Source organism: Dipodomys spectabilis, unplaced genomic scaffold (genome assembly GCF_019054845.1).
Source record: "Dipodomys spectabilis isolate Male_0828 unplaced genomic scaffold, ASM1905484v1 ptg000108l, whole genome shotgun sequence".
In the NCBI taxonomy this organism is placed as follows: Eukaryota; Metazoa; Chordata; class Mammalia; order Rodentia; family Heteromyidae; genus Dipodomys; species Dipodomys spectabilis.
Window position 1 is genome coordinate 6773638 of NW_024870785.1, and position 13164 is coordinate 6786801.

A 13164-nucleotide genomic window follows, 5' to 3' on the forward strand; every position below is an offset into this window, starting at 1 on the left:
GGCTAGCTGGGGCAACATAAGTGAGAATCTTTCTCAAAAAATATAAAGTAATGGCCGCCTGTTATCCTACCTACTCAGGAGGCTAAGATCTGAGGATCACAATCTGAAGCCAGCCTGGGCAGAAAGTCCATGAGACCCTTATCTCCAATTAACCACCTGAAAACTGGAAGTGGCGCTGTGGCTCAAGTGGTAGAGCAGTAGCCTTGAGCTGAGTGACAGAGCCCATGCCCAGAGTTCAAGCCCCATGACCGGATTAAAAAAAAATTTTATATATACATATATATATACATACATACATACATATATGTATATACGTATATGTGTGTGTGTATACACACCAAGGTACATGCTAGTGTCACATAATTAAATATACTGAGCTGGACTTGGTGGCACATGCCCATAATTCCAGGTACTCAGGAAGGCAGAGATGGGAAGACTAAAATCTGAGACAGGCCCAAGGAAAAACAAAGCAGTATCTATTCAAAATAACAAAAGCAATATAGTGCCTATCAAGCTTGAGACACTGAACTTGAACTTCACTACTGCAAAAAAAGAAAGAAAAAAACATACTGGAAGAGCATCCGTCGTAGGTACTTACTGACATCCTGATCTTCAATGAGTTTTTCCAGGGTCTTCCCACTACAGCTGTGCAATACGGCTGCATCACATTGCCCATCTTTCAAATTAAATTCGTATACAACCAGTTCATAATTTTCAGTAAGAGCAAGCATTTTGGGCTTGTCCGTTGAGGTGCTGCTATGAGAATCCTCCCATAAAAAGCTGGAAAAAGTATGGATTTATTATATTCTATATCTATAATCACAGGAATGGAAGCGCAGGGTGCATGTAATTTGTTTCACATGATGGCCTTCATTCTGTACTCCAACTTGATTATATAAATTGTTTTCTTTTCCTCTTCCTCACTTCTTATCCCTTTGCCCCTGCTCACTAGCATAGGAGCTAAGAGTGGGTATTAAAAGGTGGGAATAGAGCAAGAAATAATGTCTCCTTTTACAACTAAATCCTGACTGATCTGGTTAGAGAAACTCATCAAGGATAAGTGCTATCAAATATATTATTTATGAGGTACTACTTGCAATAATAGTTTCCTGGGATGTTTTAGAAGACTTTAGAAAGTAAATCAATTCAGGGGCTGGGAAAGTGGCTCAGTGGTAGAACGCTTGCCTTGCGCTGAAGAGCTGAGGGACAGTGCCCAGGCCTAGAGTTCAGGCCCCACTTTGGACCACCCCCCCCCCAAAAAAAAAGAAAGAAAGTAAAGCAATTCATTGCATCTATGGATGTATAACTATTCTGTCCAGGGAACTTTGTGACAGTAGAAAAGTTCTGTATCAGTGTTACTCAAGACAGTAGCCTGTAAATAATTAGATGTATCTAAAAGTAACTTAAATGTGCGTAGTCCAATTTAGGAACTAATTTTTTTCCTTTTTTTTTCTCTTTTTTCTAATTTTTTTCTCAATTTTACCTAACTTTAACAGCCTCATGTAGCTAGTGACTACCATACTAGACAGCAAGTTTTTGCCATCTTAAAGCCATGTAGTGTGAAAATACCAATACTAGCTTAATGTCTTATCTCAATAGGTTTTCCTATAGGATTCAGGATTCTGCTGCCTTTTGATATAGTGTACCCCTTTACCAGGCACTCACAAGTACTACTTGAGAACAGTGAATAAATTTCTATGGAGATACGGTTCCTCTTAGCAAGTAGAGACCAAGAATAAGGCAGGAGCTTGTTGCATCACTGACTTAACTCATTTTTTTTTGGTCGGTCATGGGACCTGAACTCTGGGCCTGGGTGCTGTCCCTCAGCTCTTCAGCTCAAGGCTAGCGCTCTACCACTTGAGCCACAGCGCCACTTCCAGCATTTTCTGTTTATGTGGTGTTGAGGAATCGAACCCAGGGCCTCATGCATACGAGGCAAGCATTCTACCACTGAGCCACCTTCCAGCCCCTTAACTCATCTCTACTAAGTGCTTTTACAGGACCTAAAGATTATTGTAAGGTGAGATATTCCTTGGCTACTACTCCCTATCAACTTTTAAGTACTGGAGAATGACAGAAGTGAAAAATACGTATTATTTTAATTATGCCTCTCTGTGCCTTCAAGTCATGGTCACCTGATATGCAAGAAACAGTTCAGGCTGAGCAGGATAGCCATTTACAAGCCGTACAGACACTTTATGTATCCTGTCTCAAAAAAAAAAAAGCACACAGGGAAGTGGCACTGGCACAAAGTGGTGCAAAACTAACACTGAGCAAAAAACAAAGCTCAGAGACAGTGCTAAGGCCCCGAGTTCAAGCCCCATGACCAACCAAAAAAAAAAAAAAAAACCAAACCAGCACATAACTAACTGGTTGAATAGATGTGATTCAGACCATCTGGACTTCGGAAAAGGAGGCCTGTGCAGGAAAATGTCACTTCAGGGACCAAATTAAGTATGAGGAGTGGTTTCGTGACGAGTTCCATCTTAGCTTCTTTGCATGCAGGGAAACTGAGTTGGGCAAGGGGCGCTGGGACGGCCAACCTGCGGTGAGTGACCGAAGCCTCCATCCGTGCTCCAGCCGAGGGGCCACGGGTGGGACATCATCCCCTCGGGCAGGCGGGGGAAACCGAGGGGGAAAAGCACCCCTCGGCCGCCTCCCCCCCCCCCCCGCCCCGCTCCCCGCCTCCCCGCCCCCCCCCGCCCCCCCCGCCTACCCCCCCGCCCCCCGCCCCGCCCCGCTCCCCCCCGCCCCCCCCGCCTCCCCGCCCCCCCGCCCCGCTCCCCGCCCCCCGCCCCGCTGCCCGTCCCCATCCCCCCCACCCCCCCCCCACCCCCGGCCCGGACACTCACTGCCGGAACGGCCCCTCGAGGCGGCAGCAGCCCCCGCCGCGGCGGCCCGGGGCCAGGGAAAGCACCAGCAGACGGCCCGAAGCCGTCAAGCTCCCCAGGGCTTCCTGCCCCCTGTGCAGCTGCGCTCCGCACCCCAGCTGCCCCGTCGCCTCGGGAGGGAGCGGCACCAGTAACATAGGCAGAACCCGCTCCATGGCTCGGCGAGCACAGCCACCTCGGCCGCCGCCGCCGCCGCCGAGGCTCCGGCCCGGGACCGCAGCACTTCCGGCCCCGGGCTTCGACGCCATCCTGGTCTAGCCGGCTCTTCCGGTCACGTGTGCGGGACCGGCCGGGATCTGCGTCCTGGGCATGCGCGGCGCTCACGCAGCGCACTGGGGCCTCTAGGCTCTCCCGGGGCGGCCGTGGGACCGGCGGCTTCCCCAGCGTGGAGGGCGGAGGGCGGCGCGCCATCCCGCAACTCGGCTCGGCGTCGCACGAATACTTGAAAGCCTCGCTCAGCAGCCTTGAAGCAAACCGCTGCAGCTGTTTCCGCTCCGGGGCAGTACCCGTGGCCTCCTTGGTCTAACCCCAGGTGCGCCCCGTTCGGATCGGCCCTGCCCCTCTCAGCTTTCCCTTGGTCGCTGTTGATTGGTTTACAGACTCTCGAGCAAGGCCGAAAGAGCCTTGTCTTCTGTGGGGTACCAGTGGCTCACGCCTGTAATCCTCACTACTCAGAGGCTGCCTGCTGAGGACGGGTTCGAAGCCAGCCTGGACAGGAAAGCCTGTGAGACTCTTCTCTGTGAAGCACCAAAAAGCTGCAAGTGGCGCTTCTGGCTCAAGTGGTAAGAGCACAGAAGCTCAGAAACAGCACCTTGGTCCCGAGTTTCAGCCCCAAGAACATGCACAATAAAGGGGAGGCAGGGAGGGAAGAAAAAAAAGAAACGAAAGAAAGGTCTTAACAGTCCTCATCGTATCTATTCAATGTCTAGGACAGCTTGAAGAAAAAGCATAGAGAAGGCGTTGAGGGAGCATCTCCTAGTAGCAGGACCTTCTTAAGGCCCTCCTGTCTATAATCCAAACACTGCAGTTTAAATACAGCCTCTGACTGGGAGACTTAGTGGTAGAGTGCTCGCCTAACGTGCTTGAAGCCCTGGGTTCAGTTTCTCAGTACGACATAAACAGAAAAAAGAAAAAGCTGAAAGTGGCACTGTGGCTCAAGTGGTAGAGTGCTAGCCTTGAGCAAAGAAAGCAGCTCAGGACAGTGCCCAGGTTCAAGCCCCAAGACTGGCAAAAAAAAAAAGATACAACAAGCATTGTTGACACAGTCACACTTAAGATGAACTTCATTACAGCTCCCAATTTACAAAGAAGTTTCAGCAATACCATTCAACAACTTCCTCTTTAATTACAACTTCAGCCACACCTTATTTTGGGGCACATCATTTAGATTTTAAGAAAAGGATATAAAAATGGTTTGGATATTAAGGCATAAGCAATGTCTTCAGACTCTGGATCCCTGTAGACAATTCAGTTAGCTTGGTGTATAATGATTAAACTTCTCACATATTCTAGAACATCAGGAGATGCAGGCAAGTCTACAAAGAAAACAATGTTAACTGCAAACACAATTCCATTTTATAAGTTGTGTGATTTAATTATCTGGCTCTCTCTAGCAGATAGTAAGTTCCTGGGACAGACGTTCTTCATGTTTTCACATTTATATCCTGGAGTCATCTCTGAAATATTTCTTGAATGAGTAACTCAACTTTTTAAGTTACTGCCCTCAAATAGCATTACAAGGACCAAACACTTGGGAAAATAAGGTTTAGTTGAAGAAACAGGTACCAAGGTGCTAATTGTGGGTAGATTGGTTCCTCAAATCAATGTCAGTGTTTAGAAGAACTTCTGAAGCACATTACCCTTCATGCTCATAGGAAAGTAAGGAGGCGAGTAACAGAACCTAAATTAAACGTGCACAAGGGGCTGTGATCTTGTTTCTGCCATCACTTACTCCATCCTGGCCTCCAGTTGTTGAACCAATTGTTTGTCCACATGGTGACAGAACAGGGGAAGAAGGTTGCAGGGAAAGGCTAGAGGTTCTGCCAGGGAGGCTGCAGGAATTCGGGCTATCTCCCAGGCTATCAGAACCACCAACTCTGTCCTGGAGGACAGAGAGAAGAAATGCATTGGAGTCTTTACATTAACACAAGAAAGTAAGAGGAGCCAAGTTTCCATCACTACTGTCATAGCCTCCATTCCCAGATAGCAATTAAGTCATAGAGCACTAAATGATAGCAAATACTGGAGCTTAAATATCTTTCTATATACACAGCTTCCTGTACCTGAGAATACTAGTATCCTTGTAGATGAAAATACAGACTAAGAGGAAATGGACCTGTGGCTCAAGTGGTATAGCACTAGCGTTGGGCAAAAGAGGCTCAGGGATAGCAACCAGACCCTAGTTCAAGCCCCAGGACCACCATAAAAATAGAAATAATCAAGCCCCAGGACCACCATAAAGAAAGAGAGAGGGGGGAGGGGAGGGGAGGGGGGAGGGGAGGGGAGAGGGGAGGGGAAGGGAAGGGAGCAGAACACCAGTAGCTCATGCCTATAATCCTAACTACTGAAAAGGCCAAGATCTGAGGATCACAGTTCAAAAGCCAGCCTAGGCAGGAAAGTTTGTGAGACTCTTACCACCAATTAATCACAAGAAAACTGGAAGTGATGGCACAGTACAAATCTTCAGCAAGAGCTTGGACAGCATCCAAGCTATAAATTCAAGCCTCAAGACTGACCCAAAAAAGAAAGGAGAACAAGGAGAAGAGGAAGAAAGAAAATACAGCCTACGTGAAGTACTTCACCATAAAGTTCCATTACTAATGACAGAACCAGAAACTCAAAATTGACTCTGAAACTTATCCTTCCAAATCAGGATTTTTTTCTTCTTTTGTCTTTTTCAGTGTGGGGTTTGAACTCAAGGCCTCACACTTGCTAGGTAGATAGCTCTATCAGTTAAACTAGAACCACAACCTTAAAAAATTTATCCTCTGGGGGCTGGGAAGGTGGCTCAGTGGTAGAGTGCTTGCCTTGCATGCATGAGGCCCTCGGTTCGATTCCTCAGCACCACATAAGCAGAAAAAAGCTGGAAGTGGCACTGTGGCTCAAGTGGTAGAGTGCTCGCCTTGAACTGAAGAGCTCAGCAACAGCACCCAGGCTCAGCGTTCAGGCCCCATGACCACAAAAAAAATTAAATTTATATATATATATATGTATCTCCTCTGAACTTGGAGGCATGGCTTAAGTGATAGAAGAAGCTGAGTGAAGAAGCCGAATAGCTGAGAAGGCCTTGAATTCAATCCCTGGTACCACCACAAAACAAGTTACATCCAGTACTGGAGGGGAAACAATGATAAAATCCCTGTACATCTCCTCGCTGATACTTCAGTTGCTACTCAGGAAACTTATGTGGCTCAGCCCACACATCCCAGGGATACTGAGATAGTACTGATAAGGCCTTTTTCTTACCAAGCTGTGTGATCACCAAGCTCCTCAAGGGAAGAATCCTGGGATAGCAGGTGCTCTCCATGACTCAGTAAAGCATAAAGCAAGGATATTCCAAACTGTAAGTGACATACAATCCAAGACAAAATGAGTTTACTATAGGCATTTAGTGCCTTTAAAAAAAAAAAAAAAAAAAAGCAGCCAGGCACCCGTGGCGCACACCTATAATCCTAGCTACTCAGGAGGCTGAGATCTGAGGATCGAAGTTCAGGCCCAGCCCAGGCAGGAAAGTCCGTGAGACTCTTATCTCCAATAAACCACTCAAAAACTAGAAGTGGTACTGTGGCTCAAGTGGTAAAGCACTAACCTTGGGCACAAAGAGACTCAGGGGCTGTGCCCAGGCTGTGAGTTCAAGCCCCACAAACCAACAGGAAAAAAAAAAAAGAAAAAATCTGTTAGTTTTCCAACTAAGTCACAGGTTCACATTTATAAATGGGGACAAATACTGAGAAGTACAGTACTGTCAGATTTACATTGCTAAACAAAGAACTCTGGCCTTCCCAAAGGAATCACTGTTCTTAACTTTCACAAGCTCTCCTGAGAGCTGACTGCATGTACACTCCTAAATCCACCTCCAAGAAATCCGTCTGTAGATCAGGAATGAATTAGGAAACTCATTCAGGTAGTCTGGATGACTCTGCCTGAAGAAGTGCAAGTATAAGCTAACATCTTTAAAGGACACACAAAAATCCACTACAATATTGGATGATAGTTTCTCTTATCTAGTCTCATCCTTTAAAAGTTACTTGGGCTAGAAGAGTACAGCTTGGTGATAGAAGAAATGCTTAGCATGCACAAGGCCCTTGGTTTAATATCCCACACCACAAAGAAACCTTTCTACTTTGCATTTATTAGGTACCAAATATATTATTACACCTAGGTACATGCAGTTTGAAAACATGTAGGCTATGGTTCCAGTTTTCTTACTAAAAGAGGTATATATGAAAATTTGGAGATGACTTCTGTACAGACAGCAGCATCAAGAAACCTGGTAGAAAAGCAGATGTGTACTTTTTTTTTCCCCTTTGGTCAGTCATGGGGCTTGAACTGTGGGCCTGGGCGCTGTCCTTCAGCTCAAGGCTAGCGCTTTACCATTTGAGCCACAGCACCACTTCCAATTTTCTGGCGATTTATTGAAGTAAGAGTCACACAGACTTTCCTGCCCAGGCAGGCTTTAAACCAGGACCCTGAGATCTCAGCCTCCTGAGTAGCTAGGATTACAGGCCTGAGCAACTGGCTCAGACGTGTACTTTCCATTTCCTGGCTACTGTGAGGTGAATAACTCTACACCACCACACCCTTCTCCTGTGACTGTTTCCTATGCCCATAGGAAGGCAGAGTCTGCTCTTGAAAAATGTGAGTTAAGGGGCTGGGAAAGTGGCTCAGTGGTAGAATGCTTGCTTCGTATGCATGAGGCCCTGGGTTCCATTCCTCAGCACCACATAAACAGAAAAAGCCGGAAGTGGCGCTGTGGCTCAAGTGGTAGAGCGCTAGCCTTGAGCTGAAGAGCTGAGGGACAGTGCCCAGGCCCAGAGTTCAGGCCCCACAACCGGACCCCAAAAAAAAAAAATGTGAGTTAAATCTTTGCTCTTAAAAAAAAATAATGGCTCACATGCATGAGGTTCTGGGTTCAATTCATCAGCACCAAGTAAGCAGAAAAAAGCCAGAAACGATGCTGTGGCTCAAGTGGTAGGGCACTAGGCTTGAGCTGAAGAGGTGAGAGACAGTTCACAGGCCCAGAGTTCAACTGACACAACAAAAAAACGACAAAGATTAAAAAAAAAAAACCTCTTGTGTCCCTATCTTGGGGTTCATTTCGTTGCCGGGCACTGGTGCCTCACCCTGTAATCCAAGCTACTCAGGAGGCTGAGATCTGATGATCGAGGTTCAAAGCCAGCCCGGGGAGGAAAGTCCGTGAGACTCTTATCTCCAATAAACTAATAGAAAACTGGAAGTGGCGCTGTGGCTCAAGCGGTAGAGCGCTCGCCTTGAGCTGAAGGACAGCGCCCCGGACCAGAGTTGAGGCCCCACAACCTACCAAAAAAAAAAAAAAAAGGAGGGGGGGAGGCTACAATGCTTGATAAGAAATGTACTCACTATCTTGCCCATGTAATTGTAACTCTTCTGTACAGTATTTTCACAATAAAAAAAATAGAAAGAAAAAAAAAACAGGTGTTTAAGATGCCACTTTCCTACTTTCTGATTTGAGTGGAACCAAGGAAGTACTGTCTATTAACTAGGTTCTCTTCTATTCTGTGCTCACTAGAAGCTGGGAAGCATTGCTGGAGATAAAAGATTTGTGTAGAGGTGAGAACATCTCCTCATTTATTCCTTTCCAGTGGTACCATTTAGAAAACCATCTGTGGAAGAAAAGTCTCCCAGATGTGTTACCTGGTTCTGAAGTACCATAGCAATGCGACGCTCTGAGGAGCCAAATGGCAGCAACATTAGCCCCTGAAGTCCTTGGAGAAGTTCACGGAAGGTTAAGTTTCTGATACAGTTGCACAGAGGCTTGAATAACATGTGTAGGGCCTGCAAGAAGATCAGTAAGCTTTCTCAAAACTTCCTCCAATCCTTTCCTCCTAGCTTGCCTTGAAGCCCTTACTTGGCTGATTTGCATTAAGCACTTTCCTGGGGAGAAACCCGACATCTCATTCATCCTTAAAATTGAGCCCTAAGCCAGGTGCACAGTAGCTCACACCTGTAATCCTAGCTACTCAGGAGGCTGAGATCTGAGGATCCTGGTTCAAAGCCAGCCCCATTAGTTATCTCCAATTAACCACCAGAAAACCAGAAGTAGCATTGTAGCTCAAATAGTAGAGAGCTAGCCTTGAGCTGAAGAGCTGAGGGACAGCACCCGGGCCCAGAGTTCAAGCCCCATGACTGACAAAAAAATGAGACCTGAAATACCCACCTGTTCTACAATGTCTTCCCTAAATGAAGTGTATATGGGCCTCAACACTTGTCTTCTCTCAAATCTCACAGCACACTGTGCAATCATACCTGTCTTTTATTCATTTATTATATCTGAAGACAATGCACTGTTCCTAAAGTAATATCCCCACTTGAAGGGGGAACAGGTGTTCACTGCTGAACACCCTGCTGACATCTTTAGGAGGAAGAAGGGGAGGAAAGATCCCTAACCTATGTAGGAAACCATCCTCTTGCCCACTCAATGCCCAGTACCTGGTCCACCATGTCTCTCTGAACAAGGATGGGCAGGTGGTGGATGATAGCCAGAAGAAGACTAACAGCCTGATCATGAGGAAGAAAGGGGAGCAGCCTGGCCACCAAGGTCTTCCCCTTCTTCACAGACAGTACCTGCAGGAAGCTATCTGCTGCCTCCCTGCAAGGAAGAACATTTTTCAGAGCTCTACATGAAGAAGTCACATGCCAGGAAGGAAAAGCAGGCAGCACCAAAGCCAGTGTCAGCTATCCTTCCCTTCTTGGGTAAAGGTGGAACCTTCCCGCACTCACTCCACGTTGTCCTGTTCCTGAATGTTTAAGGCCTGGAAGAGCTTCTCAACCTGGTAGCTCTTCTGCCCGGAGTAGCAGGGCTGTGGAGGCCCATCCTTCTGCTCTTCCTCTACCTCTAGTAATTGAAGAAACATCTAAGGGGAGGAGAACATTCATTTTGAGAAATATCCCATTCTCAAAAAGTAAACTGAGAGCTGGGAATGTGGCTTAGTGGTAGAAGGGCTGACTAGCATGCATGAAGCCCTGGGTTCAGTACCATAGAAACAAAAAAGCCAGAAGTAGAGCTGTGGCTCAAGTGGTAGAGTGCTAGCCTTGAGCAAAAGAAGCTCAGGGACAGTGCCAGGCCCTAAATTCAAGCCCTAGGACTGGCAAAAAAAAAAAAAGGAAATTGAAAGCTCCTCCCCGACAAGAACTGATGTCTCACCTTCTCAATCCGGGATAATACTCGAAGCCTCTGACTGCTCGCAGCTCCAGTTTCCTATGAAAAGATATCCCTTGACCATTGGCTTCACAGCCTTCCATAGCAGGCCAGGTCTCAGACCATCTAGAAATGGAGCTAGAAAGGCTAGCCACAGGCTAGCCACAAGGCTGATTGCACTGCTTCCTCATTCTTTTGACACAAAGATCTGAATTCAAATAAAAAAATAGGTTCTGGGAAGATAAAAGCTCCTACCTGCTCTTGAGTTCCAAGGGATACAGCATCAATAGCTCGGCGAGGACTAAAACACGTTGATACAGCTACCTGACCCAAGGAGCCCTCAATTCGAACCACTGCATAAAAGGAGTCAGGAGAGGCACATTGCTTTCCTCTTTCCACTCACATCCAGCTGAATGCTTGACCCACGCCAGCAGTACATCCCAGCCCTACCAGACTCATAAGCCTCTGCCTTCTGGATGTAAGGTGTCACCAGCTTCAAAGTCTCAATTCTGTTCCTTTGTCCAAGTAGCTCTTCATCTGCCTGCTTCTTCTCTAGCTTCCGATAGTATTCCTGAGAGTCCATGGAAGAAAACAGACGCAACTCATCTTGATTCTCTTAACAGCTGGGCACTGGTGGCTCAAACCTGTAATCCTAGATACTTGGGAGGCCAAGATCTGAAGATCATGGTTTGAAGCCAGCCCAGAAAGGAAAGCCCATGAGACTCATTAACTACCAGAAAACTGGAAGTGGGGCTGTGGCTCAAGTGGTACAGCATTCGCCTTGAGACAGCACCCAGGCCCAGAGTTCAAGCCCCACGACCAACCAAATATATATATATGGATGTGAATATTTATAGGACATTTTTCTTTTTTTTTTTGTCGGTCGTGGGGCTTGAACTCGGCCTGGGTGCTGTCCCTCAGCTCTTCAGCTCAAGGGGAGTGCTCTACCACTTGTGCCACAGTGCCACTTCCAGTTTTCTGGAAAAAAAGTCTCACAGACTTTTCTTCCCTAGGCTGGCTTTGAACCGCAATCCTCAGATCTCAGCCTCCTGAATGGCTTGGATTACAGGCATGAGCCACTGACACCCAGCTTATAGGACATTTCTAAGGCTCACAAAAATCTCTAGGAAATTGTAAAGAATCCCATTTGGCTGAAATATAGGAGCTTGAGATGTGAACTTCAGAAATATGATTCCTGCAAGACACCAGTGGCTCATGTCTGTAATCCTAGCTACTTAGGAGGCTGAGATCTGAACACTGTGGTTCAAAGCCAGCCAGGGAAAGTTAAGTGCATGAGACATCTCCAAATATCTGGCAAAAAAAAGCCAGAAGCAAAGCAGTGGCTCAAGTGGTAGAGTGCCAGCCTTGAGCACAAGAGCTCAGGGACAGCTGGATATTGGTAGCTCACACCTGTTACTCAGGAGGCTGAGATCCCTGAGGATCACAGTTGAAAGCCAGCCTGAGCAGGAAAGTCCATGAGACTCTTACTGCCAATTAACCACCAGAAAACCAGAAGTGGCACTGTGGCTCAAAGTGGTAGAGTGCTTGCCTTGAGCTAAGGCCCAGAGTTCAAGCCCCACAACTGACAAACATAAAAATTAAAAATAAAAAAGCTCAGGAACAACGCTCAGGCTCCAAGGACACAGGGCTTCAATGACAGGATCCTTATCCTCTCAGACACACATCCTCATAAGAGGGTGAGCAAAGGCCCTGCTTGCTTCATTTGGATCCGAAGCTGTGACCTCGGGGCTCACCTGGTAGTAATAGTCGTCCAGGTGGGGGTTCTCACTCTGCAGCTGAACCATCTCAACTTTGATCACCCAGTCCTTCTCCTTGCGGCTCATGAGGCTAGCATAGGGGTCTGGCTGCGGAGACCAAGGCTTCTTGACTGGGGGACTTCAAGCCAATAGGAACATCCCTTTAGGCTCACCTACCCCTGCTACAGTGAACGTTCTAAGGAGGGGTGAGCAGGAAGTGGAATGTTCTGGGAAGGATGAAAAGGGTGTCCTGGAGAGCAATGGTTTGAAAGTCCCCAGTGTGCAGGGACTCTGGGGGGAGGTAAGTGGTCACAAGGATGCGGACAGGCTACTCTAAGCTCTCATCTAGACTTTTTACCTTGTTTGGCTTTGCTGCTGCAGTTGCAAGATCCGTTTGTGCTGAGGGTGGAGTTGAGTCAGATGACTGGGAAGGCTTAAAAAGGGAACAAACCGGGTGGAAGCTCAACATGCCTCCCAAACCTTCCATTCATTAAGCTTGAGTAAGCTCAGTTGGAGAGATCCAAGGGGAGCCTCCATGACATGCCTCCCCAGATCAGCCAATAGGAAACATCAGCATCTTCACAACCCACCCCCAAGATATAGGTTCCTACAATCTGGCTACAGAAATTTTCTGCACAGCAGGAAAACTAGAGTGACTAAATAGCACGCCCAGAGTCCCAGTCTTAGTTCTGTCCTGTGAGCCGATGTCGCAGGTGTTGGTCTAATTGGGGTTCCATTTCCTCATCTGTGAAAGACTGTTCCACGTTTCAGATGCCTGTAGCTATTTTTCTGTGACAGCTGGTAGAATGGCACCCGCCCTCCTTGGCTGCTACCTCCTGAGACACTTAGGACAAAGGCAGCTTCTTCTGCCACTGCAGTCCTTGCACTAGTACCTGAGCCTGGAGGGCCACGTGGTCAGTGGGCTACAGAAGAGAGACGGGTCCGGAGAGGGCTGTCGGAGTCCAAAGTGTCGGGCTGGAGAGCTGGCACTCGGAAGCACCGGCTGGAAAAGAACCAGTGACATGTCCAGGGGCTGAGAGAGGAATTAAGAGGTGTGGGAAGAGATGGCTACTGAGGCTTGGCTCCGCTCCTTTCCTGCCTTTCCCCTAACATTTTGCTG

General features: G+C 47.3%; 2 protein-coding genes across 5 annotated transcripts in view; both read right to left on the reverse strand.

Annotated features, from left to right (window-relative positions):
* The window catches only part of Spg11 (SPG11 vesicle trafficking associated, spatacsin), a 57130-nt gene extending 54016 nt beyond the window's left edge, over positions 1-3114 (reverse strand). Inside the window, exons 1-2 of one of the 2 annotated variants that reach the window (XM_042687775.1) lie at positions 2853-3114; positions 599-780 (exon numbers count right to left, since the gene is read on the reverse strand). In XM_042687775.1, coding sequence (XP_042543709.1) covers positions 599-780; positions 2853-3046 — 376 coding nt within the window. In that variant the 5' untranslated portion in view covers positions 3047-3114. Of the gene's footprint in view, positions 1-598; positions 1134-2852 lie in introns of those variants that run through there. The other variant, XM_042687776.1, reaches the window with a different exon arrangement.
* Positions 3115-4242: 1128 nt separating this feature from the next.
* Patl2 (PAT1 homolog 2) lies at positions 4243-13060 on the reverse strand. Of its 3 annotated transcripts, XM_042687763.1 has the most exons (12): positions 12938-13060; positions 12403-12477; positions 12042-12183; positions 10738-10858; positions 10543-10640; positions 10294-10347; positions 9870-10003; positions 9579-9738; positions 8784-8924; positions 6357-6451; positions 4843-4992; positions 4243-4426 (listed from the first exon to the last, which is right to left on the reverse strand). In XM_042687763.1, exons 3-12 carry the CDS (start codon positions 12129-12131, stop codon positions 4408-4410), a joined length of 1062 nt encoding a protein of 353 aa, XP_042543697.1. In that variant the 5' UTR covers positions 12132-12183; positions 12403-12477; positions 12938-13060; the 3' UTR covers positions 4243-4407. The 3 variants fall into 3 exon arrangements, with proteins under 3 accessions (XP_042543697.1, XP_042543694.1, XP_042543696.1); XM_042687760.1 differs by lacking the exon at positions 12938-13060 and having other exon boundaries at positions 12042-12271; positions 12403-12479; XM_042687762.1 differs by lacking the exons at positions 4843-4992; positions 12938-13060 and having other exon boundaries at positions 12042-12271; positions 12403-12479.
* Between the last annotated feature and the right edge of the window lie 104 nt (positions 13061-13164).

Coding starts and splice junctions, on each gene's coding strand:
- Patl2 (XM_042687763.1), bottom strand. CDS start 12,131: ATGAGCCGCAAGGAGAAGGACTGGGTGATCAAAGTTGAGATGGTTCAG. Junction 6,452..8,783: donor CTATGGTACTTCAGAACCAG/GTAACACATCTG, acceptor TGTCACTTACAG/TTTGGAATATCCTTGCTTTA. Junction 4,993..6,356: donor CTTGGTGATCACACAGCTTG/GTAAGAAAAAGG, acceptor TCTGTCCTCCAG/GACAGAGTTGGTGGTTCTGA.